Genomic DNA, 14,715 nt, shown 5'->3' on the forward strand with positions numbered 1-14,715 from the left:
GTTCAGAAGGGGGCATGTATTGCCATTGTCATCAGTCCAACAGTGACGCCCTTCGGCCTTCCTGCACCAGGGAAGGAGGGCTGCCTGTCAAAGGAGCTGCAGGGGAGGGCTGAGAGAATGAGCCCAAATTAATATGAACCACAGAAAGGGACCCAGGGTCTTAACCTTTTTGGTACCTGGGTCCCCTTTGAGAATCCTATTTCTAAATTCATAGAACAAAACACACAGGCTTGGAAAGGAAGCCAGTGATATTGAAATGCGGTTATCAGAGGGGCCCAGGTTAGGAGCCGCTGGCCAAAACCAATGCTCTCATCTGACAGATGAGGAAGCTGAGTCCCTGAGATGCAGCCAGGGCCACCCCTGCTGCCCAGCGCAGGGCCAATGCCACCTGGGCCACTCAGGCTGGGCCTTCCTCTTTTTAAAAACTATTTCATTTATAATTTATGGAATAAGAAAGCAATCCTGTAACATGGTATAATAAAAAGATGATTGCACGTGAAGCTGCAAGTCTACTATCTATACCTTGCTATTCCTTTTAAACACACAGCGGCCTTATTATGTACATTTCTTTTTTCCTTCCCTCTCACACATCACCACATCGCTCAGCTTCAGATGAGCAGAGGGTGCCTTGAGTGGGAGGCTCCTTTTGGACACGTGATGCATATCTGCAGGTGCCAGGGAAACCACAGACAACATCCGTGCAGAGGGCCTGGGCCCAGCCTCAGTCCTGCCCTGTGGTGGGCTGGCATCCACAACGCTCTGTCGAGGATGAGATTTCTTACTGCCATTGCCACTTTATGTTTAAAGCACGTCTATTCAGAGCCTGCTGTGTGCGGGGCATTGGGCTAAGCTCCGAGAGTACAAAGAGAGGCAAACACACGCTCCCTGAGCTGGAGGAGCTCACCTCCTCAAGGCAGGGACAACGTGAAGGGACACATAGGGACTGTCCAGGGTGAAGGCTTCCTGCAGAGTCAAGGGGGTTAGGGGAGAAACTCTGGCAGGATGGGACCATAGCAGTGTCTGCACCAAGAGGGCAGGCTCAGGGGCCCCAGATCACAGAGTATACGGAAGGGAGGAAAGCGCGAGGAGACTGGAAAGGTGGGAAGGGGCCAGGCCAGGAAGGGGAGCAGCTTGTGCTGGGGCCTGGAGTTTAATGAGTAGGAGTGTGGCGTGGTCAGACCTGGGCTTTAGAAAAATGATGTTGGCTCAGAGTGGGGAGAGACTTGCGACAGGCAGACCAGGCAGGAGGCAAGAGATGAGGTGTAAGGTGAGAGAGCTCGTACCAGGGTGCTGGAAGTGTCAGAGGAGACAAGGGGACATGTTTGGGAAACGTTATGGAGGTAGAAATGATAAATGTAGAGCACTGGGCCTGGAGTCGGAAAGATCTGAGTTCAAATTCTGCCTCAGACACTTACTAGTGCTGTGACCCTGGGCAAGTCATTTCATCTCTATCAGCCTCGTCTTCTCCTCTGTGAAATGACAATAATAACACACGCTTCTTAGAGGCCTTGTAAAGACCAGATAAAAGAGTGTTTGTGATGGTTCCTGAAGCTTTCCTTGGCTGGCTTGGAGCTTTCCTCGCCTCTGCTGTATATGGATTCTGCATATAACCCTCTAGGTATGTGTTGTTCCCCCAGTAAAATGCAGGCATCTAGAGGGTCAGGGCTGTAACCCCCCACCTCATACAGTGCTTAAGGAAGCCTTGCCTGCTTGCTGGTTTCACTGGAGAGCAGCCAGGGCTGGCCTCTCCCCCTTCCCCTCCCCATCAGCCCCATTCTCACATTCTCTCCCTGGAATCTTTTTTTTTTTTGTCTTTTTGGAGGGGGGAAAGCAGGGCAATTGGGGTTAAGTGACTTGCCCAAGGTCACATGGCTAGTATGTGTTAAGTGTCTGGGGCCAGATTTAAACTTGGGTCCTCCTGACTCCAGGACCAGTGCTCTATTCACTGCACCACCTAGCCACCCCTCTCCCTGGAGTCTTTAAACCTGCTTTAAACCTGGCTGAGGGTGGTTTCCAGGACTGTTTGCTTCTCACTTCTGACCAGCAGGCCCTTCGCTGGACTTTCTCTAACAGCAGGGAGTAAGCTCCACGCAGAGGTTGTGGCAGACACAGAAGCCAGTGGACCCCTCCCATCTCTGATGCACATGACTGTCTCCTGACCAGAACAGGGTTTTCTTTCCTCTTCAGAAAGTGAGTGGTTGCTCTGCAGACTAGTGAGTCTCTGCGGTCAGGGAAGCCCAGCCTGGGAGACCCTCACAGGGCCAAAGAATGTGGAAACAGGAGAGACTTCCAAGATGACTCCTCATTTACATATAGGGATGGCATTGGCCTTTCTTTATGTAAAGCTTTTAAGTTTACAAAGCACCACACACTCACACACACGCCTACACACACACTTACAAAGCACCACACACTCACATACGCTCACACACACACACACACACACACACACACAGTGTAAATGGAAGGTGGTCTCTGAGGCCACAGGGAAGCTGGGAAAAGACTCCTTCAGAAGGTGGGATTTGAACAGGAAGCCAGGAGGCAGAGTATGGGTGGGAGGACACTGCAGACATAGGGTCACAGCCTGGAAAAAATGACTTGACCTTGATTAGACCACTAATAAATGTACAAAGCAGAAGTCAAAGCTGTCTTCCTGATTTCAAGGCAAGAATTCTACCTGCTTTGGGGGTGGCCAGGTAGCACAGCGAGTAAGAGCACCGGCTCCAGTGTCAGGATGACCTGGGATCGAATCCGGGCTCAGACACTTAGCACCCACCCAGAAACACCTGGCCGTGTAACCTTGAGCAAGTTACTTAACCCCGGTTGCTTTAAAAAAAAAAAAGAATTTTACCTGCTCCTGAGGTCCACAAAGGTAAGTGACTTGCTCAGGGTCACCCAGGTAGGAAGTGGCTGAGGCAGGATCTGAATCCTGGATCTTGACTCTTGGATTCAGGGCTCTTCCCACTGCACTACACTGCCCACCACTAGACCAAATGTCTTAAACACTGTCCTATGCCCCCCACAGATAGAAGGAGATTTCATATGGACACACATCCTGGAGACTACACCTGAGGCCATCCCTCTGCCTGCTAGACTGGGAGCAGTGAGAGCCACAGGGAAAGGGGGAAATCCTCAGGCATTGAATCTGCGGGGGAAGAACGGCTAGAGGACTGAGCTGCTCCAGGACCGGCTACTTGACTCCTTCCTAGGGCCAGGCTGGCTGCTATTGAGACCTTTGTTTTTATATCACCTCTGCCCTCCACACTCTGCCTATTCTGAAAGTAGGAACTCAGCAATAGGGAATAAAAGTGGAGGAAAAGGCAGGCAAGTAAGACCAATCACCAAATCAGCTAAATCTGACAATGTATGTGTATGTAGTCTTCCACACCCCTAGTCCCTCACCTCTGCAAAAAAGAGACAGGCTGCTGGTGCCTTTTTAAAGAGTCAAAGCCTCTTCCTGTTCTGATGAAGAAGCAGAACCCCAGAGGAGAAATCAGCAGGAGGAAGGAAAGAGTTTTCCTTTTCTTCCCTGTTTGGTGCACAGTTCTGAAATCCAGAAGTTCGTCTATGCTTTGGGTACATTTGGGAGAGGTGGGCAGAGGCACAGCGTGCTCAGTGACCCTTCACCCAGGAGATGGTGGGTGACAGGAGCTAGAAAGGACCTGAGGGATCAAGTCCACCTGCCTCATTTTACATCTGAGGAAACTGAGGCCCACAGATGACAAGTGACACCCAGGGTCACACAGCTGGCAAGTGTCTGAGATGGGACTGGACCATGGGTCTTCACGAATCCAGACCCAGGGTCCTCTGTTTCATACGACGCCTCTTTGACCTAAGATGCCTGTGGCTGTGATGTCGGAGGCTCAGGTAAGATGCTTAGCCCTCCCAGTTCCTCCTTCACTTTTTAAATGGAGTCTGAAATTCCCATAGGGAGGCTGGCAGTATTTCTTTCATTCCAATAATCCCAGATGAAGCTTCAACCAAGGACTAAAGGGCAGATGAAAAGATCTCTGCTTGTGGATTCACTGTCTGACCCTGGGTTCAGGGGGGAAGTTGGTCCAAAATATCTGTGGGTTGCAGCCCTCCTGGGATTTACCTGCAAGGCTGGGTCACTGTTTTAGATCCTGGCCAAACATCCTAGGGCCACGTCTGCTGACTGAACTCTGATCCCACAGTTTGCTGCCAAAACAATCTGATCAAGGTACTTCCCTACTCAATAAACTCCCATTGCTCCCTATTTCTTCTATGTTAAAATAGAAACTGCTTAATCTTTAAAGCCCTTCACAATCTGGCTCTCTTTCCAGCCTCTGCCAAACTGGTCTTGAACTCTTCTGTCTTCCTCTGGAGAGACGTGCCTTTGCCTGGACTCCACTCCCTCCCGCCTCCACTTGGCAGAGTCTGGAGAACCAGCTACTCCAGGAAGCCTTCCCTGATTCTCCTCTGCCCCTATCCAGCTGCTCATCTTCTGCCTCCCAAACCGCCTCGTTTTTGACAATCTGGTATCTGTTCTCTATCTGGTCTATACTTAACTATGTCCTCATAGTCTCCCCTGTTAGAAGGTAAGCTCCTTAATAGTTGGGATTGTTTCATTTCCCAGCACCTAGCCCAGGGCCTGGCATGATCAATCAACAAATACTTATTAATCACCTTCTAACAAAGAGGAAAAAGGAAAGAAAAGGGGGAAAAAATCAGGCCAGTCAAACTGACTGACATAGCAACCATTTCTGACATCAAGCGCAATATTCCATCCCCATGGTTCCCCACCTCTGCAGAGAAAGAAGGCAGGTACATTTTCATCCCTCTTCTCTGGATCTGTGGGTTAGGAAGGCTATTTTGGAAAGGGTGTGGAGGAGGGATGGGGGGGAGATAGGAGGTAACACAGAGGCTGTGATCACTCGACTATTGCAGGTTGCTCCTTCAGGGTAGTCAGTGGACAGAGGGCAGTGACTAGAGTCTAGTTTGACTGCTTGGCCTCACCGTGGAAGGAGAAAGGAGTCTGCCGAGGAGGCCCATGGGAAAGGGCATCAGCTCATTCACCCTAGTCCGGGAGATGGCAGACAGAGCCAGCTATGCATGGTGGGAGAGCTTGTTCAGACACCAGGAGACTAAGAGATGTGGTCACGCTCTATTTCCTCTGTGAAACCAGCCATGAAAAAACCCAAGGGCCCCTAAAAATAAAATTAACTCGTTGCTTCTCACGAGTCAGTACAGACTCATCATGCTGAGGATGTGAGGTCACATGGGGAGGGGGGGAAAGGAAGCCCCTTGCTGATGACTTTCAGTCTGGCATTCTGAGGATGAAGTCAGTGCTGGCTGTCTGGGCAACCCCTTGCTGTCCGTGGTGCTGAGGCCACAGGGGTTGCCTCACAATCCCTTTCTCAGGACCGGGCCCCTGACTTGGTGAATCCTGGGTCCAAAGAGGGCCACCTTCTTCAGCAGGCCTTCACCACTCCTCACCTGGTCCTAACCCTGGACTCGTTTTGGGTAGTAATACTAACTTGCGATTTTATAGGTCTTTAAGGTCCCCAAAACACGTTTCTCACAATAATGCCCTGAGATACACAGAGTCAAGTATTACTATATTTATATTTCAGATGGGTAAACTGATGTTCAGAGCTTTGCCCAAGGTCACAGACAGCAGAGGCCAGAGGAGCAATTCTAGCAAATGACAAGCATTTACTAAGTGCCTACCCCATACCAAGCACTGGGCTAAGGGCCAGGGATAACATGCAGGTCAAAAACAGTCCCCAGTCACAGCATTTACATCCTAATGGGAGAGACAACACACATATAAACACACAGGTACAGCACGAGGAGGGAGCAGAAGGAGGGAGTGAAGCCAGAACTCCCCTAAAGCCAAGTCCGATGCTCTTCTCCACATGCTGCTGCCTCCATGGTAACGGTTCTATTTCTCAGCCTGGATTTCTATTTATTCTCTATGACTCAGTTCTAGCTCACCTATCTGTCCCCCAGGGGCGAGGATGATGCTTCTGCTTTGACATGTACCTCCAGTGCCTAGCACAGGGCTGGGCACCTGGCGGCAGCTTATCAGGGCCGTGTAGAATGATGGGACGAGTGCTGAGCCTGGGAGTCACTTCCCAGCTGTGTGACCTACTGTGTGAATCACTTGGCCTTTCTGAGCCTCAATGTCCACAACTGTAAAACGATCATAGTAATACCTGCAACCATGTCATAGAGTAGATAGAGTGCTGGGCCTAGAGTCGGAAGGACCTGAGTTCAAAACCAGCTTTAGACCCTTCCTAGATGGGTGACTCTGGCCAAGTCACTTAACTTCTGTCTCAGTTTCTTCAGTTGTGAAATGGTGATAATTATGACACCTACCTTCAAGGGTTGTGGGGATCAGATGGGATCATTTGTACAGCACTTGGCACAGTGCCCAGCACACAGGCTCCTCCCTAACAGGGCCGTCAGACAGACCTTCACACACTACGGACATGGAAATGGTCATTCTCATTCTCGTTGGCCAATCCCATTGGCCAGAATAGCAGGAAACCATGAAGAGTGAAATGGTGGATGTTGTCTCAACAGAGATATTAACTCTTGTAGCCCAATAGAGAGCTAGGCAATTTCATGAGGACTTTAAGAAGGGAGAAAAGGACTTCCAGTAACCAGGAGAAAGATATCCTTTTGCCATAATGTCTTCTCTACACACATGCCTCACTGTCGTTGTGCTTTAAGAGCTCACTCTGCCCAGGGGCTTTATGGGAAGATTTGCACTCATTGTTCATACCATACTTTCTTTTTTTTTTTTTGCCTTTTGGAGGGCATTTGGGGTTAAGTGACTTGTCCAAGGTCACACGGCTAGTAAGTGTCAAGTGTCTGAGGCCAGATTTGAATTCAGATCCTCCTGACTTCAGGGCTGGTGCTCTATCTGCTGCATCACCTAGCTGCCTGCCCCCCTCCCAGTCTAGCTTTTGAGAAAAGCAGCCAGTGCTTCTGGTGTTACCCCCTCTTCCACCTAGAAGCGTAATGTGCCTTAGGACTCTTTGACATGAAGCTCTTCCAATTTGTCACTGTCTTTTTAGACTCTAACCAGTTCAGAAAGGTGAGCCCTGCAGGGATGAGTGGCCTGGGCTCCAGGCATATAGGGGTAACAGTTTATGGGACTCTGTTTGAACATAGATATGTGATGTTCCCAAGGGGTCTGGGTAAGCTTCTGAATGACAGTGTGAGGGAAGCAAGTGTATGAGAAATGAAAGGATAAAGCCACAGGCCAAATTCAGGAGCTTTCCCCAGGGGCATCACCTGGCAGAGGTGCCCACAAATTGTGCACCCCTTGGGTGATGCTGATCTTCAGGTAAGATAACTCTTCTGTCCATCCACAGTTTGCCCTCCTGAAGAGGGATGCTGCAGCCGGTTCAGCTCATTCCAGGGTCAAGCAGGAATGTGGAAATGGGACCTGGAGAGCCGGTATGGGGCCGCTCCGCCTTTCAGCAGGTGCTGTATGGGCTAGGGCCATGGCCCTGGGCTTGGCTGCTTGCTGTACCTAGAAGTCACAAGGCTTGGTGCTGGTGTTCTAGCTCTGCCACCAACTACCTGAGTAACTCATGTCCCCTCTGGGCCCGTGTCAGACAAGGGGAGAGGACTAGCTGATCTCTGGGGTCCCTCCCAGTTCTGACCTTTCGTGATTTCCTTGCTCTATAGCCTCTGTCCCCTTATGGGAAGGCCTGAAACCCCACTCTCCTAAGCTAAGGGAGTCAGGCTTGTTCCAAGAGGTGGCACAATGCACAGAGAACCTCAGGCTTGGAATCAGGAAGACTCATCTTCGTGTATTCAAATCCAGCCTTGGACACTTACTAGCTGTGTGACCCATCTGTAAAATGAGTTGAAAGAGGAAATGGCAAACCCTTCCAGTGTCTCTGGCAAGAAAACCCTAAATGGGGTCACAAAGAGTCAAACATGACTGAAAAATAACTGATTCGCTCTCTCTCTCTCTCTCTCTCTCTCTCTCTCTCTCTCTCTCTCTCTCCATCTAGGCAGATTCTGTTCCCAGAGAATCAGTTGACTACAACTACTCAGGGTTATAGGAATAAACCTATGGGTTTGGATTTTAGTACTGTGGCTCTTGAGCCCCCATCAGTGTATTTCACATTAATAGTTTTCCAGTCATACTTAAATAGCTTTTAGAAAAGGTTGTTTACTAAAAAATGTACTCTCTCTCAATAACATATGCATATAATATATAATTATATCATGCAATATAATCGATATAGATTATGTATACAACATGTAAATGTATATGTAATATAAAATTACATAGAAATATGTATATAAATATCTACACATATGCAATATATAACTATCGAGAGAGACAGAGAGAGAGAGAGAGAGAGAGAGAGAGAGAGAGAGAGAGAGAGGGGGGGGGGGGTAAGAGAAGAGTATCTTAAGCCATTTGTAGAGAAAGGGGCCCTGACACATTAGTGAGAAGACTTAGGGTCTACTCTTCATTTGTCCACTTCCTAGCCAGAAGCCCTTGGGCACATTGTGTGACTTCTCCAAACTTCAGATTCTAGAAAATCAAGATCATAATCTCTATACTGCCTTGTCACAGGTGAGTTGCAGAAGTCTAAGGAGATGATGTATGCTAATGGGTATTTTTTTGAAACCGTAAAAAGCTCTCCAAGTGCCTGGGATTCTAATTCCTATGATTCCTGACCTCCTAAAAGGTAATAGAGGTGTATGTAAAGAGAATCCATCTCAGAGTCAGAAAGAGCTGTACACAACCCCCCCCTCCAGCACATACTCTGCTGGCAGCTGTGCACAAGCCCCCCTCCAGCACACACTCTGCTAGCATCTGTGCACAAGCCCCCTTCCAGCACACACTCTGCTGGCTGGGTGATATTGGACAATTCACTTAGTCTGCCTCTCAGTGTCCAGGAAACTCTCTAAGATAGCTGGTTGGGGGGTGGGATGGGTGGAGAGACTGTGCACTGGTAATGGGAATTTTCTCACTGGGAGTTCTCTATACTGATGAAATCACAGACCCCCACGCTCCCCAAAAAGGATGAAATAAAGATAAGTTGGATGTTGTAGGCAAAAGAGCACTGAGATCTTTGGGAGAAAGATGATGTCAGGCTTCCAAGGCACCATTGTTGTTATTGGTTGTGGGTAGACCTGCCAGCTCATGAGAGGAGAGGCTTTTGGGTCCCCTCCCCCTTCCAGCACAGGTGGCTCCTGGTTTTGGTTGGTAGGAGACATTGCAGGAAGTGCCCTCCCCTCCCCCATCCTTCCTCTTCTCCTGGCCCACCCCAAGCACACATGGCTCCTAGCTCTGGTCAGTCCTAGAAATGATAGAAGCATTGCAGGAAGTACCCCCTGCCCAAGCCATGTCCTACCTTACTGCAGAGTAAAGGGCGATGTGATTGGCATGACCGCTGACCCCACCAGTATCAAACGTCACCACCTGTGGAGAAAGCCAGGCCAGAGTCAGACAGGCAGGCAGGCAGGCAGGGTCACTGAGGGGAAAGGGCATAGACACCTGTTCCATTACACTTTACCAAGAGTGAGGGAACAGGGTGGCCCAGTGCCAAGTGATGCAGGTAGCCAGGGCTGAGGCTCTGAGGAGGAAGTGACATCAGCTAGGGTGCTGAGACCAATGAGGGCTGGTGCTGGGGTCCCAAGATGGGGGGTGGGGTGACCAGAAGTGCTCACAGCTTCTTACGGATACTGTGCTGACCAGGGGCCTTCACTGTAGGGAGTAGCTGTGTGGGGAGGGAGATGGAGGGATTCAAGTTTGGGGCTTGGGAAAAGGTCATTTTTACCTCACTGGTAGAGAAAGGAAAAAAAAAACCCACATTCTTTCTTTGAGGACAGCCATAATGACTGCTCACTTTAATGACAGGTGAGTCTAGAATCATTCAGCCATGAAGACCGTCTATCACTAGTTTTTAAGGAATTCAAATGCCTTAGATACATTTGGTATTGAAAGCAGGCAGTGCATGGGTCCTCTTTCTTGATGCTTCAGAAGATGCCTCCAGTGGCACTGGGCCATCACCCCGGGGAATAAAGAGGATCCTCCTTGCACCCAGGGCTGCTACCAGAACACCCCTGCTCGCAGATGGGTGGAGGTCTTACTCTAAGTGTCTTGCTAATATTTCTGTCCCTAACAGCAGATTATTGTTCATTCAATTCAACCAGGATTTATCAAGTACCTGACAAGGGTAAGTCAGTGTCCTAGGTTCTGGGGATACAAAGACAAAAATGGAGCTGACCCTGCCCTCAAGGAGCTTAGACTCTGTTGCAAGAGAACAAGCTACATTAAGTAGATAGACACAGAGTAAATGCTAGGTAAGTTCTGAGGCAGGGCCAGGGCCAACAGAAGACCAGGAAGGGAAGGAAGGAAGAAAATGACTATTTATTGGGCACCTACTGCATACTGTAGGTATAAGAGATGGCACTGGACCTGAGACTTCATAAACACGAAGAGCCTAATATATGCCAGGAATTATGGGGGAGATGAAATGGATAAGACATTTTGTGTGTGTGTGTGTGTGTGTGTGTGTGTGTGTAAAGTGTCTGAGGCCGGAACCGAACTCGGGTCCTCCTGACTCCGGGGCTGACACTTTACTCACTGTGCCACCTAGCCGCCCCTAGGACAGAGTTTTTACCCTCAAAAAAGCTTGGAATCTGAGGAGGCTAGGTGGGCAGTGAATAGAGCACTGGCCCTGGAGTCAGGAGGACCTGAGTTCAAATTCAGCCTCAGACACTTAACACAATACTTACTAGCTGTGTGACCTTGGGCAAGTCACTTAACCCCAATTGCCCTGCCCTTCAAAAAGCAAAAAAAAGCTTGGAATCTAATAAGGGAGTTGAGACAGCTATCCATAGAAATGATCAAACATGCTAGAAAATGATATTTGCTACCAAAGCCTATAGATATTCAAAGAAGAGAAATTCCTCCTTGGTAGGATGACCAGAGAAAGCTTCCCAGTGCTTCAGAGCTGCAGGGGGCCCAGGGGCTCATCTGGGCCATTCTGGGACAGTCTAGGCCTGAAAGACAATCCTTCCTACAACTCCATAAGTGGGCATCCAGATAATGACTCCAGAATTCAATTCAATTAAAACCAGATGTTAAAATATACAAAATGAAAAACAAGTTACCAAAAACCTTGCAAATGCCAAATAAATGACAATTTGTTAAAACAAATGTGTATAATCTAATGAACAGAAACATCCTGTTTCCATGCCCTCTTCTGATCTGTTTTTTCCTGTAGATTTTTTCCTGGTCTTTATCATAATTCTTTATAACACAATTATGGCCATGACATACACATAGATACACATCCCTATATTTTTTCCAATTCTGCTTTGTTCACTGTGTGCATCACCATGGGCATCTGCTTTGGATCACATCTGTGCCTTCATTGGTGTAGAGAACTCCCAGCAAGGAAACTCTCTTCACCAATATAGATCATCACTCACTTGAACTTTTAGAGTCCCTGGAGAGCTGCTTGGGGCAATGAGGTTAAATGACTTGACCAGGACCACATAGCCAGTATGTATCAGAGGCAAGTTTTGAACCCAAGTTCTCCTGATTTTGAGCCAGCAGCTGAAACTTTTTGGTCTAAGGACCCCTTTACATTCTTAAAAATTATTGATGATTCCCCAAACAGTTTTTCTTTGTGTTGGTTATATCTATTAATATTTACCATATGAGAAATGAAAAGGTCTTAGAATTATTATGAAAATAGTTTTGATGGTGAAGGCCCCTTGAAAGGGTCTTGGGAAACCCCAAAAGAGACCTCCTCTACTGTACTATTTTGCTGTTTCTTAATGTTTCCACATGTCTGTTTTTTTCATCTCTTTAAGATCTTTGTAATAATATCTGGCATTTATAGAGCACTTCACAGAATTATTTTGTATGCAGTTCCAACAATCCTTTGAGGAAAATGTTAATTATTATTATCTCAATTTTGCAGATGAAGAAACAGGGACTGAAAGATCAAGAGAGTTGATCAAGGTGTCACAGAGAGTAAATATTTGAGGCCAGATTTGAACTGAGATCTTTCTGATTCTAAGCCTAGCTTTCTAGCCAAAAAAACCTCTATTTGTGTGTGCTCACCCATGGGTGCACACATATTTACATGCACGCGTGCATGCATACACACACCCTCATGAAAACATTCTCGTCAAGGTCTCCCTGTACTGAACCAACATGGATATAGCAGTTTCAAGTTGACAAGGTGCTTTCCATACATTATTTTAGTGAAGAATGCTGTATTCTCCAATTGAAGTTCTCTCTTTGAGGCTGTCCCTTTTGTATTCCTGATGTCCTGCATACATTAGGTATTTAACAACTGTGTGCTGAATTGGATGGGAGCTTCACCAGTGCCCTATGAAGTAGCAATTACAGGTGTCTTTAGACTGATTTGACACAGGAGGACATTGAGGCTCAGGGACATGAAGCAGTTTTCCCAGGGTTAGTAATGGCAGAGGTGGGATGTGTGTGAACCCTAAGCTTCCCAATTCCAAGCCCAGCACTTTACTTACTCATACGCCACTGCCTTTCCTTGATGAGAAGGGAGAAGAGAGACTTTCTCCAATTATATTCTAGATGGGCAGAGTCAAGATGGCAGAGTAAAAGCAGGAACTTGCTTGAGCTCGTCCCCAAACCCCTCAAATGACATTCTACAAAAGACCACATCCTTGTAGTCATACAAATGGCTCCAAGGGGCAGAGAATACTGGGTCTTACTGGGTTGTTGACTATTACAAAAGTCTTTCATTTAGTAGAACAAAATGCACCTCAAGGATTTCCTCCAAGAAGACCTCTGTCATGCACATATCAGAATCCTGCAAGATCCTCAGATGATGCAACAGTTGTCATGACTACCACTGCAGGGAGATAGGCGCTAGCCCTGAGCGTTGGCTGCTCTCTCCAGTGACTCTTATGAGTGGCCTTGGGCGAGTCACCGAGCCTCTGCAGAACACAGTTTTCTCTTCTGTAAGATGAGAGATGAAGACTAGACGACTTCTGCTGTTTCTTCCAGATCTAAATTTATGATCCCATGTCCATCTCAGAGTCCAGTGGAAGAGGGATTCCTTACAGGTGATGATGACATTCTCTAATGTGGATTATCATTTCACGCTTTGGGTTAGTGTATCACCTTGGGCTGACCAGACCAACCCCTAGGAGAATAAAAAGCTTCTCAAATAAGACTTAGAGCCATTCAAAAGAGTTCATCCTAACAATCCACATAAGAAACCCAAAACTTCCTAGTTCCTCTAGAAATACTGAGAAATAATATTTTTCCTAAAGCCCTTTCTAAAATTTTCAGGAAAGGTTCTTTGAAAGGTAGGTGATAGGTCAAGGACAGAAAAGTTTTTCTTAGAGAAACTGAATTAAGCCTGATACTCAACCTTTTATTTCCAAAGAATAGTTCTGTAGTTTATATCTTTACAGTTTTTATATCATTGACTCCCCACCCACTGGGAGTAAACTGACTCTAAGACCCACCTAAGACCCCTAAGTGAGGGGAGTGCTCCAGGAGGGAATGGGATGGCTAGTAGATTGCTGACCTATTCTTAAATATTAACCCAAACTGTATTTTAACATATTTTTTCTTTGTTCCAGATTCCTATGAATGTTACCTGAGATCATCTTGGGGAAGAGAGCTCTGCTGGAGGGGATAGGGATGATTCCAGTTTGGATCTCTCTTTGTCTCTCTCTGTCTCTATCTCTCTGTCTCTTTGTTTGTCTCTCCCAGCTCTCTTGAGGACCCCCTCTTTTTGAGTTTGGTCTTGGTGTCTAGCACAGAGAAAGCCCTTGACAAATACCTATTGGGTTGGTTATCTTTAAACATATTTCTCCCTGTTTTAATTTTTTTTATTTTTTGCAATTAAATAAAATCTATTTTCTCTTCCTTCCACCTCCCCCACCTATTGAAAGAAGAGAAAAGAAAAGCTCTTGTGACAAATGTTCATAGACAAGCAAAACCTGTTGGATTGGTTACTGGGTTGGATTTCCCAAGGTCATGCAAGTAGTAAAAAGCAGGGCCAGGATTCCAATCCAAGTTCCTTCTCACCAGATACAGTGTTTTGTCCCCTGCAGTAAAACTCTGCCTTCTTAGTCTGGAGGGCTCAGGAAATCCTTCTCTGATCTGGCTCAATGAGATGCTCCTCTGCCCTGTTAGAGACCTCTGCCTGAGCCCAGCATAGAATTGTTTTCCAGAGTCCCACCCCATCACATGCAACCTCATGGTCTACCTCTCTTCTGCCTCTCAGAGACAAGTTTGAAAATACTTTAAATTGGATGTTTAGGCGAAATCCCCATTCACCCGGAAGGTCTCACCACCCTTGGCTACCTCCTCAGCACAGCCTTGTATGCCTCCTGTCTTAGAACAGTATGGCTTATGAGCATGAAGTAAGATCTGAGTTCAACTCTTGGCTGTGCCATTAACCTAATGTGTGACCTTGGATAAGTCACTTAAGCCATCTGGGTAACAAATGATTGTATTTTGAAAAAAAAAAAACCCAAGTACTAATAGATAGATACATGTGTCATGAGGGGCTGGTCAATAAACCCAGACCCTATGAGCATTCACAGACAACCACTGATGTAATTTCTTACATGGAAGAGACTGAGGAGCCCCTTTGGGCACAGTGGTGATAGTGGGTAGTGAAAATCCATTGGAGAGACCTTGGAAGATGCGTACACCCCATAAGCAGCTCTGGTCTTCTAGTACACGGGGAATGG

General features: G+C 47.2%; 1 protein-coding gene across 1 annotated transcript in view; it reads right to left on the reverse strand.

Moving 5' to 3' along the window:
* PIGL (phosphatidylinositol glycan anchor biosynthesis class L) overlaps positions 1–14,715 on the reverse strand; it is a 144,139-nt gene that overhangs the window by 19,563 nt on the left and 109,861 nt on the right. Inside the window, exon 4 of the mRNA XM_069089597.1 lies at positions 9,357–9,424. Within this exon, the coding sequence (XP_068945698.1) occupies positions 9,357–9,424 (68 nt within the window). The remainder of the gene's footprint in view (positions 1–9,356; positions 9,425–14,715) is intronic.

This window comes from Petaurus breviceps, unplaced genomic scaffold, assembly GCF_028583685.1.
Source record: "Petaurus breviceps papuanus isolate PSGF00001 unplaced genomic scaffold, PetGlider_PUasm1.0 186, whole genome shotgun sequence".
Lineage (NCBI taxonomy): Eukaryota > Metazoa > Chordata > Mammalia > Diprotodontia > Petauridae > Petaurus > Petaurus breviceps.